Raw genomic sequence first — 22,125 nt, forward strand, 5'->3', positions numbered from 1 at the left:
GGCCTCCATTATTGAAGAAATCATTTGTCAAAAATCATGCCCACACTCAACCAAAGTGACTGAGGAATGAATCCTTGGCTGCATTAATCCTAACAATGATATAATCTACCTTGTGGACTGCTCTGTGGCAAGTCAGCGATTGAGGATGACTCTGCTATTGAAGCATGCAGAAGAATTAGCAGATTTAAGTTGTGTTTCTCAATCTCTTCCAAAAAACATAAATTTGGCTCTATATTTAGGGCCTGTCCGTACACATGGATAATCTCCATGGCATCATCAAAGATTAGGGTTCAGAAATTTCCATCTACCAGCTATTTCAAAGAGTGGTGTTTCCGTGCTACCCACTGCTCTGTCTTGGATCCTTGCATCATATAGTGGAATCAAAGAAGGTGTCAAAACTACAAGTTGATAATCTCTCTTTGTTGGGGCTGCATTTTGTAGATTTTGTTTCTGTAATTTTTTTTGCGGTTGGGTTTCATATTTTCACCAGGGTTAGTATCTTGCCATATTAATAATTTAGGTATGGAAATGCTTTCATGCCTTTGTCCGGTTTATCCAGCCCTTATTGTACCATGCATATTTCTTTTGGGCAAGGACCAATATAGAACCTTCAATTATCCTCTCAAAAAAATATAAAGGTAATTATGTGTAATCCACTTATCTTTACACAGAAAGTCTAATATTATGTATAATTTATTAATTATGTATAGTTGCACTGGGCGGTGTTTATTGGAAGAATAAATAACATCTATTCTTCTTTGGAATTATAAACTATAAATTGAAATATTTATTTTCAGTTAAAAGCATTGTTTGGCATTGTGTTGTAAAATTCAAGTATTTCTTGATCACAAGAAACAACCCTTGATGCAATTTTAGACAATATGAACACATGCACATTTAACGATCAACTTTCTGAACATTCAGCAACACTGCCATAACAAAATAAAAGTAATCAAGGCATATTCATGAACTAAGAGTGAAGGTTCAAAAAATCACATTTTGTCAGTATGTTGATTCCTTGGCTATGTGAATCTTGCTCAGTAAAGCCTACTTTTCATGTCTGGACCATCAGAGAACACTTGTGCAGGTTCTTCCTTTCATGGTAAGCTTTCAAAGTTCACTTTAGTTTAAGTTCTAACCACGCAACAATAAAAACTCTTCTTATCAGCTCTGATTACCTAAGAAAAAATAAAACAAAGCATTTGTCTTCGGGCATAAAAACTAAAACGAAGCATACATAAGAGGTATAAATTTTAAAATAAAACAAAGCATATATTGTTCCATTTCAAGTTTTAACAATTAGCAAAGATTGTGTTGTAAAAATCAAAGAGTTCTTTATTGCAAAAAAAAATTCTTATTTCTGATTTGAAAATGCATAAATGAAATCATGTATACACTATGGAGAAGATTCACTATTAAATCATGTATACACTATCGAATATATGCAAATTAAACTACCAATTTTACTAACACTCAACAACAAAAACCTACCAAAAACAGTCATAAACAAGGCATATCCAAAAACCGGATTTGAGCGTATAAGGCTTAACAGATTACAGTTCGTCAGTAAATCACTTGCTTCCCTGTAAGAATATTGATGGAGATGTACATTTTACTTAATAGGGCCTCTCTTTCATATCCCCAGACCAGCCAAGGACCCTACCGCAAGCTCTTCCTTTCATGGCAGGCTTTCAATAATTTAACATCTGTCTAACATCATAGCAATGACAATTGTTCATACCCAAAAAGAACTAATCTCATTTATAAATAGTTGTGCCTTGCAAGAAATAAAATACGCAATTAAGAACACAGTATTGCTGTTTCTGATTAAGTTGTTTATATATTGCTTTCAGACTGGGATCAAGAGTTGCTAGACACAATCATTCTCAAAGAAATACTTTTTTGAGGTTTATTTGCTTATCATGCAATGAAAATATTGCAAAGCTGTTAATCAAAAGAATTCCTGTGCAGAAAAGTTCCATCAAGCACTCACAAATCAATTCTTTCATTTTTAGAGGAGAAATTAAAAAAGATAGAAACACAAACATGTATCTGAAGTTGCTACTTAATTGCCGCAAGAGTTTTCTCTCATAGAGTAACCATATAATACAAATTAACCATTACCAGTGGTATTGAAAAGTTAGAAGCATTAATATGAAGGTTCAGCACCCAAAGTGTTTAGGATCAACAATAAGATTGTTTGAGTTCCAGGTTGAAATTCATTGAAGCAAACTTTATGTAAAAATGTATCCCCAACAGCAAAAGGTGAAAGCTAGTGTTGTATGAAAGGCAGCCACCAGCAGAAAATCTAAAGCAGTGACAGAAGCAGGTTATGACCAAAAGATCATTTTAGCATCAAGACCAACTCATGTTTGGCATTGATAAATCCAACACTAAGTAGGTATGTACTTGCTCTCTTACAAGTATTGGCGAACTTAACCCTCTCTCTTGCAAGAATTGGTGAATTTGGCCCTCACTACTCTCTTGTTCAAATTTCCCCAGGCTCAGAAAAATCCCATTCCATGGAAGATGATTTGGCTCTGGGAAAATTTGGGGCAAATTAATTCATGACCGAAATATTTCCAAGCAAGGATAAAAAGAATTTATCCATATGGTTCTTGCAAAACCTGAAAATCTCTATCTGCAAATTTGCAATTGCAAAACATTTCTGTCTGCAAATTTGTGATTGCAAAACATTTCTGCATTGAATCAAACACACTCTAGTGCTAACTCCAATTCTGTTAAAGGGTATATGAGGCAAAATTATAGGGGAAAAAACATCACAACCAATGAAACCTTTTTTTATAACACAAATGCATTCTATGGGACTCACTAACTTCCAAACCAAAACATAAAACAAAGCCCACCATGCTTTCATAGGAGCAAAGTAGAAGCAGGTTTCTTGCTAAAAGTGCATCACTAGCAGTGGAGATCTTCAAAGTCTTCTTGCATGTCAATCAGAGAAGAAAGTGGCTTTCCTCTTCTGTGCACCAAAAATGTAAGCTCCTTTTCAAATCTTTAAAGAGAGCCTTCTTTTTATGTCACTATCACAATGGCTTCACTTTCATAAATTGGGTGAACATACCAAGGCAGTGGAAGTAGCCTATCAGAGAAGTGGCGAGAGAGGTGTTGAAAATCATGAACAGAAAAACCCCAAGAAAAAGGAGATTTTTGAGCAAAATAATCCCCACATTGTTCATCTGTATAAAATTTGTGAAGCCTTGTGAGAAACTTCATTGGGAAACTTGCAAACAGAACATTAACAAGTTTATTCATTCCATGAAGAGGAACAAATTGTCTTTCACAATGGAAGAGGATACTATTTACTCATAAAATATTTTCCTATCCCAAAGATGTATAGACTAGTCAGCTATCACCATCAAAGTGTAAGAGTTGGTAAACCCGTTAATCGGTTTGTCAGGGTTAATCCTAGTAATCCCCTAGAGATGGAGAACCGTAAAGCTTGGCAACCTCTGGAGCATGGTTGGATTAAGGTGAATTTTGATGGGGCGGCTCGAGACAATCCAGGCCCTTCGGGGGCTGGTTGCGTTGCTAAGAACAGTGAAGGCAGAATCATTGCTAAAGGCAAACAACGTTTAGTTTCGGGCACAAATAATGAAGCTGAAGCTCAAGTGGCACTACTAGCAATTCATATGGCGAAAAGGTTAGGTGTTTCGAAAATTCATCCCGAAGGGGACTCTCAGATTATTGTTCACGCCATTATTAAAGGAGTTTCCCAAAATTGGAGGCTTGATAGGAATTACAATTACAGGATTTCAGAATTACAAGATTTCGCATATCTTGTGAGAAGAAAATTATGACACAGATAGATGTGCAAATAAAGCTCTTGCACTTCAAATTGGTGATACTTGTTTTGAACTCCAAACAGTCAGTTCCCAATCAAACTATCCAATCTAAGCCAGGATTTATTGGTTAGATGTCCATAATGATGGTTGAGGATATTGGGCTTTTCAGCATTAATGAATGGTAGGCTTTGGAAGATATGGTAGATCGATTCTCCCTGATCGATAGATGGTGCCATCTTCGTTGGAGGTGACGGCGGTATTGAACATTGCAAACACAAGGTGGCGGGATGTTTTGCCGTTCGAGAGTTAATGTTGACATTACCCGCCACACATGTTGCCAACCTTGCCTCATCCTACTACATCAATGTTTTTTTTCAATCGCAGTGTGGAGTTTATGCTGCTTGTTCCGTAAGATTGGAAGTTGTAAACCAAGCTTTTGTCAAGGTGGTGTTAATCTCTGGGAGCCCAAAGCAGCGTTCAATCGTGATGGAGCCTAACTTCTCTCTGCAGGCATCTAAGGCAATGGTAGCTTTTTGGGGAAAAGTCTCAAAAGAGAGACTTTCAAATGCCTTCTGCTTTGAGGAGCCGGATTTCATTGGCAGTGTTAAAGTGGTTCTAGGAGATGAATACCTCCACGCTCAATACAAATACAGGACCAATGCGGACATTGCATCCTTATTTGCTGCATGGTGTTTTGAGCTGCTTAGGCGGAAAAGGGTGAGGTGGGTGGTGGAGTGTTGTGTGAAGGAAGAATGGAAGGGAAACTTAGACAGTTTCATTCGGATGTCGAGGGATGGAGAAGACTTTGTCTGCCCAGATGGTGCATGGCTCCATGTCAGCGAGTTTCGTCCTCCCCTCCGTTCCTATCTGGTGTGGAGTGTGACATGCAGCAAGGAGGTTCGCAGGGCGACAACGCAGGTGGGACTGCGCGGGATTGTAGGCTTTCTGGAAGCCCGGGCTAGGGAGGACGTGGACAGAGAAGTGGCGAAATGGGGACCCTTTGGGACGGCAGCTTTGGAGGGCAGCTCCTCATCCGCTGCGAAGAAGAAGCGTGATCGGCCAAGAGGGTCGAGAAGATGCAAGCCAAAACGAACTATCTGGATTGGCTTTCCACCTGACGAAGATGATGACCCGGATGATAACGAAGGCTCGTTGGAGGTTCTGCAGGGAAACCCAGAGAAAGGCAAGGAGATTGTTCTTGCAAGTTGAATAGGTTTTCATGTTTTTTTATTGTAATTTCAGTAAACTTCGTTATGGGGGCTGGGTTGTAGATTAAGCTTTGTTATGGTTGTAAATGGGGACCTCTGGTTCTGTTTGGCCATCTTTCGTACTAGCTTTTGAACTCTCTACGAAGCATGTATTTTGTTTTTTGATATTAATAGAATGAAATAATTACCGAGCAAAAAAAGAAAGTGTAAGAGTTGGTATAGAATACTCTATAACATGCAAGATTGATTGAAGATTATAGCCACACAAGATCTAGGCACTTCTAAAAAGCACAAGAGATCAGCTATGAAAGAATAATGCTATTCTATCAAAGGATGCAGATGATAGATTACAACGGAATGAATGAGATTACAAAGGGGACCTCTTGGTTATATAGGCCAAGATAAACATAAGATTGCATAAGATTATGACATGTGCATTAATCTTATGACTTGAGACAACTACATAATAATGTAGGAAACAAGTAAACGTGATAAGATAAGATTACATGACAACTAAGACTTCTAGAAAGATCCCTAGAACCTATGTATGTACCCTAAGTAAAGTAACAAGTGTGATTAGAACCTAGATGATCAACATGCTAGGTAAAATACTAAAAAACCCCTTTTACACCAACACCTGCCCTTAAGTACAACTTGGATGTACAAAAAATGCAAACAATGCAAGATACAAGATGGGACTCAACTACTAGGCCATGTTGAGTACCCATGTACAAATGCAATGCAATACAAACCTAGTGGGACAAAAATCCTCCCTAAAAGAGAGATGAAAAACAAAATGCTCTCAATGATGAATGAGATGGACAAAACCCCATGCAAAGAAAAAGTCCTTCCATAAGAGAGTAGAAGAAGAGAGACCTTGAAGCCCCCCCTCGATGTAGAGTCTCTTGCAATAATGGTTGATGCTTGACATTGAATGCTAAAGATGATCCAATCTCCCCAAATAACATTCCTCCCCTTCGGAAGAAACAAAACCAAGATGGTATACAAGATGTCTTCCCATTCTTGAAAAGAAGATGAGGGCAGATGGATGAAGTGTGATGTCTCTAAAGTTTGCTCAAGTCTCTCCATGTCAATGCCGAAAGATGTTACCATCCAATTAGGTGTTCTATGCCACACTATTGAAGATGACAATCTAGAATCTCCTAGAAATTGATGTAGAACGTCATCCAAAGACAAGGATACCTACTTTGAAGGCAAAGAGACATCTTCCAAATGTTGTTCAAAAGTATACTCATGTCAAACTGTAAAGAATGATCATGTGGAGAATGAACAAGAGGATCAAAGTGTTCCCTCACATCAACTGAAGAAGGATCATCTCCATCAAAGAGAAGATGAATGTGATCAATGGTGTCTTCCAAATTTGAAATGTAGGACTCCACAAACAAATCTGCAATGTTTGTCAAGTGATCATCCCATGAAACCATCTATGGAAGTTAATGTGTGTCCTGCTGCACTGAATCACAAGGAGCCAAAACCTCAAAAGATGAAAGAACTCCAAGATTCAAATGAACATATTGAATCTCCTCATGTGTCCACATTAGATGCCATAATGTGTACAGTAGGAGCAAAATGTGAGAAGCTATAGACTCAAGATTTGTTATCAACCTCCCCAACTACAACAATATCTCTCTGCTATGCAAACCCCAAATGATGGCACAATACGGTGTGAATACAACATTCTTTCTTGCTCCACCATGTTGATCTAGTAGAAAGGATATTGGTTGACAATGAAGGCACACAAAGAACATCATTAAATGCTCCATCATCCATGTCAATAGATATTAAAATCCAAATTTAATAAAAGGTATTCAAGGGATTAAGTTTTTGGTTGTAGCTTTGGTTAACTTTAATTTGAGGGATTGATTTTTTGGTTAACTGCCCTGTTTGAGGAAGTCTGTTGTAATAGAAATCTTAAAATCCAAATTTTAATAAAAGATATTTTGACTAGTAACAAAAGCATAACACTAAGAGTATCAAAAATCCAAAATCAAACCATATTAGAAAGAATTTCAAACAATCCAAAGGATAAGAAACAATTTTCTTAAGAGGTTATAGGTAAGTCTCAGGGCTTGAGAATCGCACTAGTAGTCAGGTGCTGCATTTGGCTAAAGATTAGACCTTCACACACCACCTATACAAAACTATTCATAAATACAATTCAACAGAAACGTACTCTAAGACTTAGAAAACTACTTGGTCTCACATTTTATTTTACATTTAGTATAATTAACAATCAGTTTATGAAGGACTGGCTTTTCTCTTTGGTTGAAAAAGAAAACAAGTAAAGTAATTTATATTGCCACAATACTGCAATTACAAACGCTGCATTCTACAGTCTCAAAATGCGTGTATATATTTAATTTATATTCTTTCCTATTTCTTCTGTGCTTCTATCATTTAAAATGTATAGCTTAGGGATAACCCTGCATTTGCTATAGCTAGCACAAACCCAATACAAAATCGAGTCTGAAATAATCAGTAAACATCTCATTGGTCCCTCTTAGTCCTTAATGCCCTTTGACTATCTCTTCCTGCCATACCATTAATGCCCTTTGCTCTCTTCCTTGAACTAATTCCTTTGTTTGAAAATGCGATTTGATAGAATATAATACTAAAACTCAATTAGCGTTAAATGCATTGAAAGATTTTGAGTTGTGGAAAGCAAATTCCATTACTTGAAATCACACCTGCTAAATCTCAAACCTAATTCGTCTGTTTGGAAATGTGATTTGATAGAATATAATACTAAAACTTAATTAGCGTTAAATGCATTGAAAGCTTTTGTGTTGTGGAAAGAAAATTCCATTACTTGAAATAACACCTGCTAAATCTCAAACCAAACTTGGACTAGTAAATATTAATTGGAAGAGATGCAAAATCGAGTCTGAAATAATCAGTACACATCTCATTGGCCCCTCTTAGTCCTTAATGCCCTTTGACTGTCTCTTCCTACCATACCATTAATGCCCTTTGCTCTCTTCCTTGAACTAATTCCTTTGTTTGAGAATGTGATTTGATAAAATATAATACTAAAACTCAATTAGCGTTAAATGCATTGAAAGCTTTTGAGTTATGGAAAGCAAATTTCATTACTTGAAATCACACCTGCTAAATCTCAAACCTAATTCGTTTGTTTGGAAATGTTGATTTTGTAACTAGGTTAAGAAAATAAATAGGATTCGGATTGCCTTAAGGCATCATCCGAATCCTTAAAGGGCAGGGCCCTATCTATTGCATTGTATTTTTGTGTAAAACAAATAGGGCCGGCCCCTCTATATCCTACACGCCAAACATAAAAGAAACTCATGCTTCCATTATAGGGCCGACCCTATATTGAAATGTGCGAAGTTAAGCCCACACTCCAAACGTGTGGTTCTATCCACATCATTGTAATATGTAAAATGGTTTTAGCGCCCAAGGTTAAATGGGCCGACTTAGAGGTAAGTAAAAGGATGAACCCCCATATATATATACCAGCCACTTGACATTCTTGGTATTCATGCGATCATCTTCTGCTATATGCGAATTCTGATCTGCACTTCAGAAGTCAGCGAATTCTTCCTAGAGGACAGCAAAGTCATTATCATGCATGGCGAACCTGATTTCATGTGACATATAGGGGTTCTAGGCAAGCAAATCACTCTCAAGCCTAGCGAATATCTCCTCATGCTGGGCTAACATGTTTGTGTAGAAGATATTTGTCTAAATCTGCTCCTGCAGACTGTGAACATGAACTAGGGGTCTGCTCTTTATCATTCTGGAAATTCATCAAGTTCAGATCAGAACTTAAGTCTCAGATAAGTCTGCTCCAATTGTGCCCTAGCTGGGTTGTTATTGTACTTACAATTCAATATATCATAATCAGATCTGAGGATTTGTTGTTGCTGGGTTTTTCCTCCTAGAAGGAGGTTTTCCCAGGGTAGTCTTGTGTTGTGTGATTCTCTATTTGTATGCTTTACTGTGCAACTTTAGTTTTCTGTTTATTGTGGATAATCTGATCATGAAAACTAACAGGAAATGTGATTTGATAGAATATAATACTAAAACTTAATTAGCGTTAAATGCATTGAAAGCTTTTGTGTTGTGGAAAGAAAATTCCATTACTTGAAATCACACCTGCTAAATCTCAAACCAAACTTGGACTAGTAAATATTAATTGGAAGAGATAACAGTATTATGCCTTCTGCAAACTTTTCAAAAGCATTTTTTTCTTGGATTGGTTTTACCTCCTAAAAATCTACTGAAGCTAAAATAGTAACGCAAGATCATGAAAAGAGTTCAAAACTCCTTTCCTATTTCAAAATTGAATACTTGTTATCTGAAGATACCTCCAATTTGAAGCCATTTGAGCTTTGTATTGTCTTCAATTGTTTTAAATTGCACAAATTTGGTTCCTAATAAGACTTTTTAGTTTTTCCTTGGAAACTTCAGAAACACACCTCCAGTGTATATGTTGCTTAGCATGGTATACTTCAACTTAGATCCCGAGCATAAGGGGTGCCTATTTGCCAAAGTTATCTACGAATTAATCCCAAACAAATCCCTTTGTTTCACTTCATTTAAGTGAAGAAAACTGTAGCTAAAACTGAGCCAAAGGTGAGGGCTAAAATCTCCATCAAAACCACTAGTGAACCAAGGCCTCTTTGACACCATAATACGGTAATACCATTTTCATTGGATGTTTACAAAAACGAATCCAAGAGAATGCATCACTGGGCATAAGCATCCATTCAAAGTGGCACCTATTATGCCAATGTTGCCTAGGATATGTGCTTCATCTTGTCCCTATAATTCACGTCATCTATTTCGGACAAACTATAGCTAAGGGATGGCATGAAACTTTGTTGAGCTTGAATTAGTTATTATTTTCTGATAACATAATACTAAGGGAAAATGTGTCATACCAAAAAAATTAAAAAAGGACTCCTAGTCCTACCAATTGGTGCATCCTCTACCGATCTAGGGAAGGATATTTATATTCATAAACCTAAAACATGACACCTTCACAATACGTCTTAGAAATCTCTTCAAGCTACTAATAAACTAATACAACACATGAAATCAATTGATATTGAACAACTAGTTAACACAGTTTTTTCTTTTTCTATGTTGCAGGGTTCGCCCCCCTAGACCCCTGGTACTAGTCCGGGGTCTTGGTTTGGCCCGCCTGTGGTCCGGACAGGGTCCATGATTCACAGGCCTGGCTCGGACCAGGTCGAACCCAAGAGGACCCAAGTCAAACCCGAGGGTCTGATGGCCCAAAAATGATGTTTTTTTTGCAAAATTTAAATTTTCTTTTAAATCCACCACATAAAAAATTAAAATATAACCCTAAAAGTGAGTTTTAAAACATTAACTTGGCTCATTTCACACAAGCAACATGACTACAAGCAAGGGGAAAGTTGAAACAATGATACTTGAATATTAATAAACTAAACTAATAATCATTATCAGTAGATTTCCACAATCCATTAGTATGATAAATATGAGCTTCTGGATTTGATTGTGTGAGCTTTTTTGCATCAATGTTTTGAATCACACTCTGTGATCCATCATCAGGATGAAAGCAAAGCGAGAGCACAAGGAGATGGATCACACTGTGTGATCCAAAACGTTGATGCAAAAAAGCTCACACAATCAAATCCAGAAGCTCATATTTATTAAACTAATAATTGTTGAAAAAATAATAATAATAAACTAAACTAATAATTGTTGAAAGTTGAAACAATGATACTTGAATATTTTGTCATTTTGATATTAAACTTGGTGTATATGATGTCGTTATGGTATGATCATGATGCTATGATTACAAGTTTATGTTGGTTTTGTTGTTTATATGATGCTGTTGAAAATATTAGCTAAGTTTGGATCATATAAATCACATATACATGTATTGTTTCAATGTAACCATTTATTGGGCTAGACCCAAATGTGGCGTGGAAAAAAGGCAATTTAATATGTAATAGGACTGGGCCCAAAATGCAATGTGGGCAATTTAATATGCAATAGGGCTGGGCCCGAAATGTAACGTGCTAAGGCATTGAACTGGACCTAAAGTCTCACGTGGTAAATATTAATAATAAATTGTTGCAAGCCGACCTAAGGAGATTTCCGCCAAGAGAAGGGTATATATATAACAATTTCAAGATGAAGTTAAACATATTCATAACATTGCATAATAGCGATCTGCTCTTCCTATCTCTGCTCCTCCATTTTATGTGATTTATTCTGGTATCCTTAGCGAATCTGCTGGTCTGCATTTTTGGCAAACTCCAAGGGCTTATCAAGTTGTCAAGATTCTGATTCAGGCTGTTAAAGACACCTTCTGCTGTTTCACTCCTTTGGTCATCTACTGATTAGGGCTGCATCATCCATCATCATGGCAACTTGATGTTAGAACAGCAATCAGAGATAAGTCTTTTATATTGTAATTGCCTATCATTGATATAATACATCTTAAAGTTTGAGGCTGGGTTTTTCACCTCCAGGAGGGAGGTTTTCCCAGGGTATTGGTGTCTTGTGTTTATTGCTGTTACTGTTCTTGTTTCTTGTGTTTTATCTTATAAACTTGATTTGACAGCTTGGCTGCTTAGAAATTTGGGTGTGCTCTAACTGGGATACAACCATTCTAATTGTTCATTCTTTCTAATATTTACTTTTAATGGATGCTAATATAAAAACCTCAGATTGTACAGCCTCAACTCAGAGACCTGCCTAATCTGATGGTCCTTTTCACATAGTGGTCCCAAGCAGGTGGGGAAAGCATTGAGAAGTGGAGACTACCACAGTTTTCCCGGCAGGTACTGATAATAGAATAGGTATATTTGTAGGAAAATGGCCATATGATACATCAAATTCTCTGCTCTAATGCAGCATTTTTTTAAGTCTGTATAAATTACTATCACAAAATAATCCAAAGAAAGAAAGACAAAAAAATTATATTACATGTAGCTGCTATTATGAAAGAAATATCCTCAAATCTCTAACAATCAGCCCCAACCTGATTATAATTTTCTACATAGACAGTAACTGATCTGCATTTTAAAGGAACAAATCAATTCGTTTTGCAACTCCTTAAAAAAAGAGATTGCACGGAAAATCTATAGATAATGAATCGCAGCAATGGCCCTTTCTATAGGACTCTTGACTAAGTCTGAGTGAATGAGACCAAAACAGGTGGCAAAATGAGGACTAAATAAATATAACATCTAAGGTGGTCGGACTAAGTAGTAAACATTGAGGCATTCATAAATCTCTTTTGAATTGGGGCAGAGACGGTAGCAGAGAAAGACTTCGACAGTAGCAGAGACAGTAGCAGGCGACATTAGCGACAGTAGCAGGCAAGGGGGGCAGGATATTCTGCGTGGGACAAGGTCTTCTGAGTGGGAGCCACTGCATGGGTTGCATAGATCACGACGGCTTCGGATCCAGTAGAGGGGGTTCCAGCTTCAATAAACAAGGAAATAACTGGCACTTTTCAACAAGTTTGTTGGGCCCAGGTGTGACAAAACCTATCTTCTTACTCTTCTCTCCAATTTCCAGGCTTTTACTCTACTTTATTTCAAAATGGGGTAAATGGAATGGCATAAAATATCTCTTTCTTTACACAAAAACATTTGGAAATCACCACATATCAATACTTTAATACTGCACATAACATCATGGGTATCAACGAAGGTGAGGCAGAGGGCAGCTTAACAGTGGTATGTCAGGAGCCTGATATGAAGGGGCCCCATTTTTCAGCGGGAAACAATTTTTTATACCATCTAGGGGTAATGATAGGGACTGATTTCAATAATAATCTGCAAGCTCAATGGATGAGCTCAATGTTAAACTTCTTTTACCAAAAAGGACGGAAACATTCTGCAACTCAACCTGTAGTATCTCAACCTTTGACTAATTTTGAGGATTTAACAGGGTCATGGGAATCTGTCATGATAGATTTTCTTCAAAAGCAAATAAGCAACGCTGATGAAAGACTTATACTGGTAAATGCAAAACAGTGCAAAGGTATCTTAAGGCGTAGACAGTCTCGGAAGTTAAAGCAAACACATAAGAGGCGTTTTGCAACAATTCTTCCGAGAGTGAACAATTTTACTCACCAAATAGGTACAGTGCATTCAGGACATAAAGGGAAAAAGTACAAGCAGAAATTAAGGAGAGCACCAAGTCAAATTTGTCCCAAGCAGAAGTAGACTTATCAGGCAAAGATGACGGCATGGAAGATAAACAAGGCAAAAAAAAAAATTACAGCCCAACAACAACACCACTATTGTGGTCTTTTGAATTATATGTGGAGGAACTCATGGATGTAAAAAAGAGGCTTGAGACACTAGAAGCAAGGAATTGGGAAGAAGAGAACAAAGTGTATGAAGCAATTGAATACACAAGCAAAATAGAGAGAGAAAACAAAAGCCTTAAAGAGCAAATTTCAAATGTGCAGATCAAAATAGAAGGACAGCAAGAGTTGAGCAACATAAAACAAGAGCTAGAACAATGGAAAGTACATAAGGATAAGGAACCGGAATTGATAGAAGGAGAGGAGACTATCCAAGTGAAGGAAATTCAATTGGCCTTAGCTGATTTGGAAACTAAAGAGTCTAAATTAAGAGAGCAGATAGAAGAGGCCAAATCTTGGTCTCAAGTTGTTAATGGATCAACAAACAAACAAAAGGGAATCATTGAGCAGCAAATCAAAATACAAATAAAGGAAGAACAAGATAGGTGTGGCAAGGCAGCAAATATCATTATCAAAGGATTGAAAGACTTTGGAATAAAAGAAAGAACCGACTTGCTAATAAGAGACTTTCTTCATGATAAATTGGAATGGACAAGAGGTATTCAGCAAGCTAATAGGATAGGAAAGGAGTTAAATGGAGGACGAGATAGACAAATAAGAGTTACAATGAGAAGTATAGAGGATAAAAATATGATCCTTAAAAATAGAATACTTAGAGGCTCACATTTCTATTTGGGTGAGGATCTGACTTTTGCACAACAGGATGAGCAAAGAAAGGAGTGGGATAAAGTAAAGACAGCGAGAAATGAGGGAAAGTGGGCATGGTTGCCAAATGGGAAAGCGCAAATTAGAGAGTGCTTCTCGAATAAGAAATAGGAAATAGGGGCCCCACAGGATTGCTTAAGTGTAGTGAGTTGGAATTGCAAAGACTATCCGTGGAGAAGAGGTCCTGGGGTGGGGTCCATAGCTGAGGGGAAAGATATTATCATTATTGTCGAAACACATGAACATGATGGCTGCATGGTCCCGGATTTTGAAGGGTACAAGAAATTTTCAGTATGGAATCGGGGGAACGGGACAGGTAAAGGGCACGGCGGAGTCACAGTGCTTATAAATGAGAAGTGGTATGGAATCGTAAAAGTTGAAAAAGAGAACCCAAACAAACAATACATTTGGCTGCAAATAACAGCGAATGAGATAAATTTCAGGCTATCTGCGTGTTACTTCGCTCTTAAGAACGAACTCCAAGTTTTACAAAAGGCAAAATTTAGACAATGAAGACCCATATACATCGCTAAAAAGGGATATCTCCTTATTCAGCACCTTAGGAGACATAATGTTAATAGGAGATTTCAATGCAAGGACAGCCAATAACCAATCTTTACATTTGAGCAACAGTGAGAAAGGAGAAAATAATCCTCTTTGGTTGGAAGAAGGGAGGGATCAATTTTGGGAAAGAGCTTTGAAGGATAATAATGGGGATATCTCACACTTTGGAGCAGAATTGTTGGGGTTGTGTAGTTTGTTTGATATGGTTATTTGCAACAGAATGAGGAGCTGGCCTACTTCAGGGGATATCACTTGCAAAACCTATAATGGTCAGTGTGGTAGATTATGTTAATTTGTTCTCAAAACCTTACATCTAGAGTGCTGGAGTTTAACATTGGAGAATGCCCCATAAAAATAAAATCCGATCATATGCCTCTTTTTGTTAAATTAGACATTACACCAAGCAGCTCGCAAAATGATCAGCTTCTTCACATGCAAAAGAGAACAACTACTAAAGGCAAAATCATCATAAATCAGGAAAACAAAGACATCTTTAGTGCTGTTCTTAAGCAGCAATTTCATGATATAAACAATAATGTGGCTGATGAAAGGGTCTTTAAGGAAAGGGACCAAATCCATAGCAGTCTACTGAACCCTTTAATCCACAAGGCTTTGAGAGCATGTAAAAGGACTTGCATTAAGAAGAGGGCCACAAATACTTTTCCAACAAATCCATGGTACGATGAAGATTGTAAGGCAGCCAAAGGATCTTTAAAGGGGCGAGATCTGAGTAAAGAAAACAAGAAGAAGTATGCAAAATTGATTCAAGCAAAAAAAGAAGAATATGTAAACGCAAGGAGGAAAGAGTTAATCTATCTTGGTAAACACAATCCCAAAAAAATTTGGAAGGAGCTACAGCAAAGGAGAAAACAAATTGAGAACAATATTACAGATGCACAATGGCTAGAATATGCTAAGCTTCTTTACGAGCGGTCACATGAGAAGAACTCTCCTCCCATAGTAAACACTTCAGTGGAGCTATTCACGGTTGAGGATATCAAACAGGAAATAAAGAATTTAGCAAGTGGTAAGGCGAGTGATATTGATGGGCTGCAAGCTGAATTCCTAAAGTGGGGAGTCAAACTTCTCGCTCCTCACATAAAGGGAATCTTCAATAGTGTCATTCGAGATGGTTTTTCGGCAGATTGGATTCCCCTTTTTAAAAGTGGGGATAAGAATAATCCATCTAACTACCGCACTATCATCGTCAACCCCCTTCTAGGCAAACTTTTTGGGAGCATGGTAGAGTGTAGAATCAGCAGTTGGGCAGAAAATGAAGGCAAAAGAGCCAAAGGACAAGCGGGTTTCAGATCTAAGCAATCCACCATTGATCATTGCATCACTCTTCGGCATTTGATAGAGAAAATATGGCACAATCAAGGGGAAGAGGCAATATTATTGTTTTGTGGACTTTAAGAAAGCCTTTGACACAGTGCCTAGAGACAAGCTATGGAATAGAATGGAAGAATTGAGGGTTCCCGACATGTATAGAGCTGCAGTACATAGAATTTATGAGAAAGTTAGAGGTAAATTCAGAACTAGTGATGGAATGTCTGAGTGTTTTGGTAGCGATATTGGCGTTAAACAGGGATGCCCTCTATCTCCGACTTTATTCAGTTTATACATTGATAAATTAGAAGCATGGTTGAACAAAACGGAGGTTGAAGGCATCCAACTTGCGGGTTATGTGGTGAAATTACTCTTATACGCTGATGATCTTATCCTAGTTTCTAAAACGGCACATGGGCTAAGAGAGCACTTAAAAGCACTAGAGAACTTTTGTTAGGAGGTAGGGATGCAGGTGAACATTACTAAAACCAAGATCATGATATTCTCTCTAAAGAGGAAAGAAAAGAAAATTACCTTCCTTTTTGATGGCAGCCCGTTGGAAATTGTAAGAGAATACAAATATCTAGGGATTGACTTCCACTATAAGCTTAGCTGGGAGACTTGCAGAGCAAAAAGGGTATAGGGAGGGTGGAAAGCATCGTTTCTACTCCAAAATAGGTGCAGAAAAGCTGAATCGTGAGATTGGAAAACCAAGAAAACTCTTTTTGGTTTGTTGGTTATGCCAATTGTTCTATATGGTTGCGAAGTTTGGGGAGGCAGCATGTCAAACTGTGGATGGAGACAGCTAGAGAGGATTCAAAAACACCTAATCACAAGCAATCTCAAAGTTAAAACGTCAGTTCCATATGATATCTTTTTAGCAGAAGCAGTACTTTCCAACTGGAGGCTTCAACGATAACCAGGTTAATAAGTTATCTAAAGAAGGTGGAAATCATGGATAATCAGCGGTGGCCCAAAATTGCCATGGAAGAAGGACTTAACTGTAGGAAGAAAACTTGGATGAAACAAAACAAAAAGTGGTTGAACAAATGGAACATCAAGTTGCACAAATGTTCAAATACCAATGAGGAAATAAAAAAGTTGGTCATAGGAAAGTTTCAAATTGCCATGTGGAATAATTGTATTGGTCGGAAAAAGACGTACTACATCAAAGAGTTTAACCCAACTTGGGATCATGGGGAGAAAGCATACTTAGGGGCAGTTATTAAAGGCAAGGCAAGGTTGTTAGTGGCTCAATTGAGGACAGGTTTGCACTATTTCAGGTGTGAAACGGGTAGGTGGAAAAGGCCCAAAGAGCTATGGGAAGAGAGAATTTGCTTGTTTTGCGTGATGGGTGTAATTGAGACCGAACGGCACTCTCTTAGTGAGTACACGGCTTATGATGATATTTGTGCTCAATATGAGTTCATCTTGAAGAGTGAAAACATGCATCATTTATTTGGCGAGGATAAGATCAATTAGACTGCTTGTTTTCTAGTCAAGATTCATAGCAGGAGATCAGACATGGATAAGATTATGAAGTTATCTTAGGCTGTGATCTACTGGTCCCATAGACCAATCGGTCTCTTGGACGTTAGTAAAATCATTCATTCATTCATTCTGTATCCTTGGCTTCAAATCTAAAACATTCAAATACTTAGAATAAACGGTAAGTGTTCAAATTGGATAAAATTCCATATTCGACACCAATACCAAATGGAGCGACCTCAAGCAGTATTCATTGAGACTAGCCCTAGGTACAAATCTCTAGGAGACATGCCAAGTTTTAAAATCCTTAGGAGACACATTAAGTGTTGAAAATGGAAAAATCACATCCAACATCAATGCTAAATGGAGTTAGGTCAAGAGGTATTCATTTAGGCTTTCATAGTAGACCCCTATGACTGCGATACAGATACCATGGGAAATTTTCCAATAGATTAAAAATAAAAAATAAACTGACCATTACCGGCAGAAAATTTAAGTGATGGAAATTTTCTATATCTGTAGTACAACAAGCGAAAATCTGATTCTTGAAAAAAAAGTAATATATACATTTTAGGCTAATTTTGAAGAACTAACATAAGGTTTACTCAAATTATTTGTAAATTTCTGCGAACCATGTAGAGCTTGCATACCTGCTTGACAAGCTCTCCAATCTCTGTTAGTTCTAACCAGACACTCCTGCAAACAACAAATTACGACCACGTCCTTTCAGCAAAACAAGTCTAAAGAATTTCAATTTGATTTAAAGCAAATCAAAATTAATGGAATTCAGCTTCCTTTAATTTAAATTGGGTTTAATACCTGCAAGTTTAAATATAGTTGAGCACAGTCCCTGAGTTGTTTCACGTTTTCGTCTTCTTCTTCAACCTCTACACTGTGGGCCGGAGGACCGGGTGACATTTTAGATGACTCCATTGTCAGGCTAAAACCCTTACAAAGTTTTTAGTCCAACCCGTAAGTTTATTGTGATTGTTTACATTTATTTATTTAATTAAAGACTTCCTTGATAACAGAGGGCACCAAATTATGCAAAGGGTTCTCATGAATAAATGAAACGGACAAGCTGAAGGCAATGTCTCGGTATATATTTCAATTATATTTGTATTTATTAATTATTAGTATTTGTATTTATAAGAAAGTCAAGAAATATGTTGTAGGATATCAAAGGTAAAATTTAAATGTATTTTAGTTTATATAATAATTACTAGCAATTGTATTTTGGTGTGCAATAGGTACGTCGAATAGGTGTTAAAGGTCAATTATGAAAAAATTGTTTTATTTTTTTATACAATCATGATGTTTGTAGATCATTTAGAAAATGGTGTGTGTGCAACAAAGGTCTCAATGGAGACATCATGGCTTCAATCAAACTATGCATTCACTTATAGTGATCAAAAAATAACTAAAAGGAAACCTATGAATTAAATAAAAGATAGGGAGATATGAAGAGAGCGAGAGAGAAAGAGGGAGAGATAGGGATAGATAGAGTGGGGAAGAGTAAGGGAGAGAGAGGTAAGGACGTAGAGATAGAGAGATGTAGATACGAAAGGAAAAATATGGATAGATCTAGAGATAGAGATAGGAAAAGAGAGAGAAAGAAATGTCTAGAGAGGGAGAGATAACGTGTGATGTAGATGGTGAAATATAGTGATAGAGAGATCGAGATATATGGAGAGGGGAAGAGGGAAAGAGACAAAAAATAAATAAAGATACAAACAAATAAAGAGTAGAGAGAGACAAATTGAGGTGGAGATATAGAGAAGCGGGGGGAGATAGAGAGAATGAAAGAGAAGGAAGGAAATATATGGGAAAGGAAGAGAGAGATAAAAGTACATGGGAAGAGAAAGGAATAGAGGTGTAAATAGAGATAGATGGGGGATAGGAATGGAGTGAGGGAGGGAGAGATGGGTAGAGATAGAGAGAGGGAGAGATGGATAGAGATAGAGAGAGATAGGCACACACACACACACACAGGGGAGGGGGGGGAGGGGAGCAAACAAAGAGGTATATCAATATATATAAAGGAAGAGAGGAAGACATATATATATATATATAGAGAGAGAGAGAGAGGGAGATATAGAGAGATAAAGAGGGATGGGAAAAGAGATAAAGAGATAGGAAGAGATAGATAGAGAAAGGTGTGGATAAAAAGAGAGAGAGGGCAAAGAGAGCATGATATATGGAGAGAGATATAGAGTGAATAAGAGATTGTGTGATATATATAAAGGGAGATATGGAGATAGAATGAGATAGAGAGATATAGACAAAGATTGGGAGATAGAAACCTAGAGAGATAATGATAGAAAGATTAGAGAGAGGAGTGAGAGGGAGACAAAGAGAGATATGGAGAGATGGAGATATATAGAGAGGGGAGTCAAGAGTGGGAGATAAAGGAGGTGATAAAGACACAAAATAAAGATTGAAGAGAGAGATAAAGAGGGGGTGAAATAAAGAGATAGATATAGAAAGGGAGGGAGGAACTGTGAATTTGTGTGTGAATGAGAAAGATGTATATATAGAGAGAGAGAGAGGGGGGGGGGGAGGAAATTATATATTAAATAGATTTATATATATTGATTTAATTTATACTATAAAAATATAGTATACGATATTTAATATTTTTTATTATAGAATCTAATATATAATAATAAATACAGCTATAGTATTATTTTTAAAATAGATTTATTAATTTAAATTATATAAATACAATATAATAATGATACAATTTATACCATATCAAATATTGTATATAATATTAAATATAATTATAATGTATATTATTTAAAATATTATATATTAATTATATTATATTATATTTATAATAATAAATTTCTATTATAAAATATAATATATAATTGTAAATATCACTGTAATATTATTTTTAAAAAGATATATAAAATTTGTCAAATTGTACTCACAACCATTTTGGTATAGTTTTAGAGATTTATAGATTGCCCTTAGATCTTCAATGTCCTAAATATCTTTTTTCAAACCAAAAAAAAAGTAAAAATAACACAAAAATTAGAAAGGACATAATAGTGACATGGAACTGATGTTGGCAGAAGTTGTCTGTTGAGTTGTTTCCTCAAATTGAAAAATAATGAAGCATGTTATTTGTCTTATTAAGACTTTGTAGGGCATGCTATATATTTTTTGGGTATCCTCCTATGGTATCATGACAAGTGGCACTATAATTGTGAGGCAGAAAAAAATGGTACCCTCCACAATGACCAGGGGTGCTTGCTTCACATTTGAAGGTTGACATCATATTCGAGACGAATGATATAAGCTTTGCAGCCTGCACTCCACATTTCGAGAATGGAATTCAAACTACTATGCTTATATTTAAAAAATATATGTAAAATATGTCGAGAGATATCTTATAATAGAAGAGAATCATATCTAAAATAAATGTTCTTCTAAAATGCTAAACACCAAGAATACAAATCTATTAAAGTCCTACATACAAAAAGTTGTGAATCTAGCTGGAGATAAGTGACGAGGGTTCTATTTTATTTGGAGTAATAAAATAACACCTCCACACCTCCACAAAAGCTAAAACATGGCATATTTCATGCATTTACTTGTCATTTGCATGTCAAATTGTTTCAAAAATGGATTTTTGTTTACGAACAGTTTGATGTTATTGTAGATGCCTCTCAGCATAACTCAGCATAATAAAAAGCAAAAAATTGAGAAGTGAAAATCAAAGGGAAGAATGAATGGAGACAATTATTCTAATCATCTTGCATGGGCTTAAGTATAGTTTTGACCATCGATCTGTAAACACAATGATTTTGTTCACATAAGGAACGTCTTCGACGTAAAAATCTATATATGTTTTGACTTATTTTTAAAGCATGATTTGTTAAACTTATGTTTGGACTTAATTTTAGAGTATAGTTTTACATGTTAAACATTCTTTAGAATTATTAGATATTATTAAATGCGATAAGTATTATTATTTTAAATTAATTTAATATTTAAATTTAAGTGGTAAATAAATTTATAAACAAGTAGATATATTTAAATTAAAGAATAACTCAAATATAACAATTATATGTTATATTATAATATTATTATTATATCATCTTATAGTATTATTATATTATTTTATTGTATTATGATTAAATTTTATTATTATTATATTATCTTATATTAGAATGTATGGTAAACAAAAATATAGTCTTATATAAGTTGTGAGAGTCGAAAAAAAATAATTAGTTTCTTATTTTCTTTTTCTTCCCTTCTCTTTACCCTTTTTATCTATCTTTTACTAATTCTTATTATTTTTTATTTTATTTCACCCTTTGTTTATTTTTATTTTATTTTTTCTTGTTTATACATCTTTTAATTAATTTTTCTCTTATTACATGACAAATATCAATTATAATAATAAAAATATATATTCTAAAAATAAACATAATAATAATAGTCATTATTAAACTTATTGTGGCCTTAAGAATAAATATTTATAACTTTAAGTTGATGCAAAGTTGAGGTAAATTTTTCCTTTAATAATTTGATTCGTTATTATTATGAGTCGTTCATTTTTACTAATATCTTGTTTTATACTTGACTTAGATATTGATAGAGTCATTCTTAATATTAATTTCTTATTGGTACTAATATTATTACGGATCTAGAGATATCTTTGTATTATTGTTTTTTAGTAATTAGAATTCCA

The 22,125-nt window shown here is 35.9% G+C and overlaps 1 protein-coding gene across 4 annotated transcripts; it reads right to left on the bottom strand.

Annotated features, from left to right (window-relative positions):
- Positions 1 to 781: 781 nt before the first annotated feature.
- On the bottom strand, positions 782 to 18,481 carry LOC131028869 (uncharacterized). 4 transcript variants are annotated; one of them, XM_057959239.2, is made up of 3 exons: positions 18,240 to 18,481; positions 18,071 to 18,116; positions 782 to 1,178 (listed from the first exon to the last, which is right to left on the bottom strand). In XM_057959239.2, the coding sequence occupies exons 1-3, from the start codon at positions 18,351 to 18,353 to the stop codon at positions 1,165 to 1,167; spliced, it is 174 nt and encodes a 57-aa protein (XP_057815222.1). In that variant the 5' UTR covers positions 18,354 to 18,481; the 3' UTR covers positions 782 to 1,164. The 4 variants fall into 4 exon arrangements, with proteins under 4 accessions (XP_057815222.1, XP_057815220.1, XP_057815223.1 ...); XM_057959237.1 differs by lacking the exon at positions 782 to 1,178 and adding an exon at positions 1,310 to 1,706; XM_057959240.1 differs by lacking the exon at positions 782 to 1,178 and adding an exon at positions 1,310 to 1,710.
- Positions 18,482 to 22,125: the final 3,644 nt, after the last annotated feature.

The sequence above is a fragment of the Cryptomeria japonica genome, chromosome 8 (assembly GCF_030272615.1).
Source record: "Cryptomeria japonica chromosome 8, Sugi_1.0, whole genome shotgun sequence".
Classification (NCBI taxonomy): Eukaryota; Viridiplantae; Streptophyta; class Pinopsida; order Cupressales; family Cupressaceae; genus Cryptomeria; species Cryptomeria japonica.

Coding starts and splice junctions, on each gene's coding strand:
- LOC131028869 (XM_057959237.1), bottom strand. CDS start 18,353: ATGGAGTCATCTAAAATGTCACCCGGTCCTCCGGCCCACAGTGTAGAG. Junction 18,117..18,239: donor AACTATATTTAAACTTGCAG/GTATTAAACCCA, acceptor TGTTGTTTGCAG/GAGTGTCTGGTTAGAACTAA. Junction 1,707..18,070: donor TTGGAGAGCTTGTCAAGCAG/GTATGCAAGCTC, acceptor GATGTTAGACAG/ATGTTAAATTATTGAAAGCC.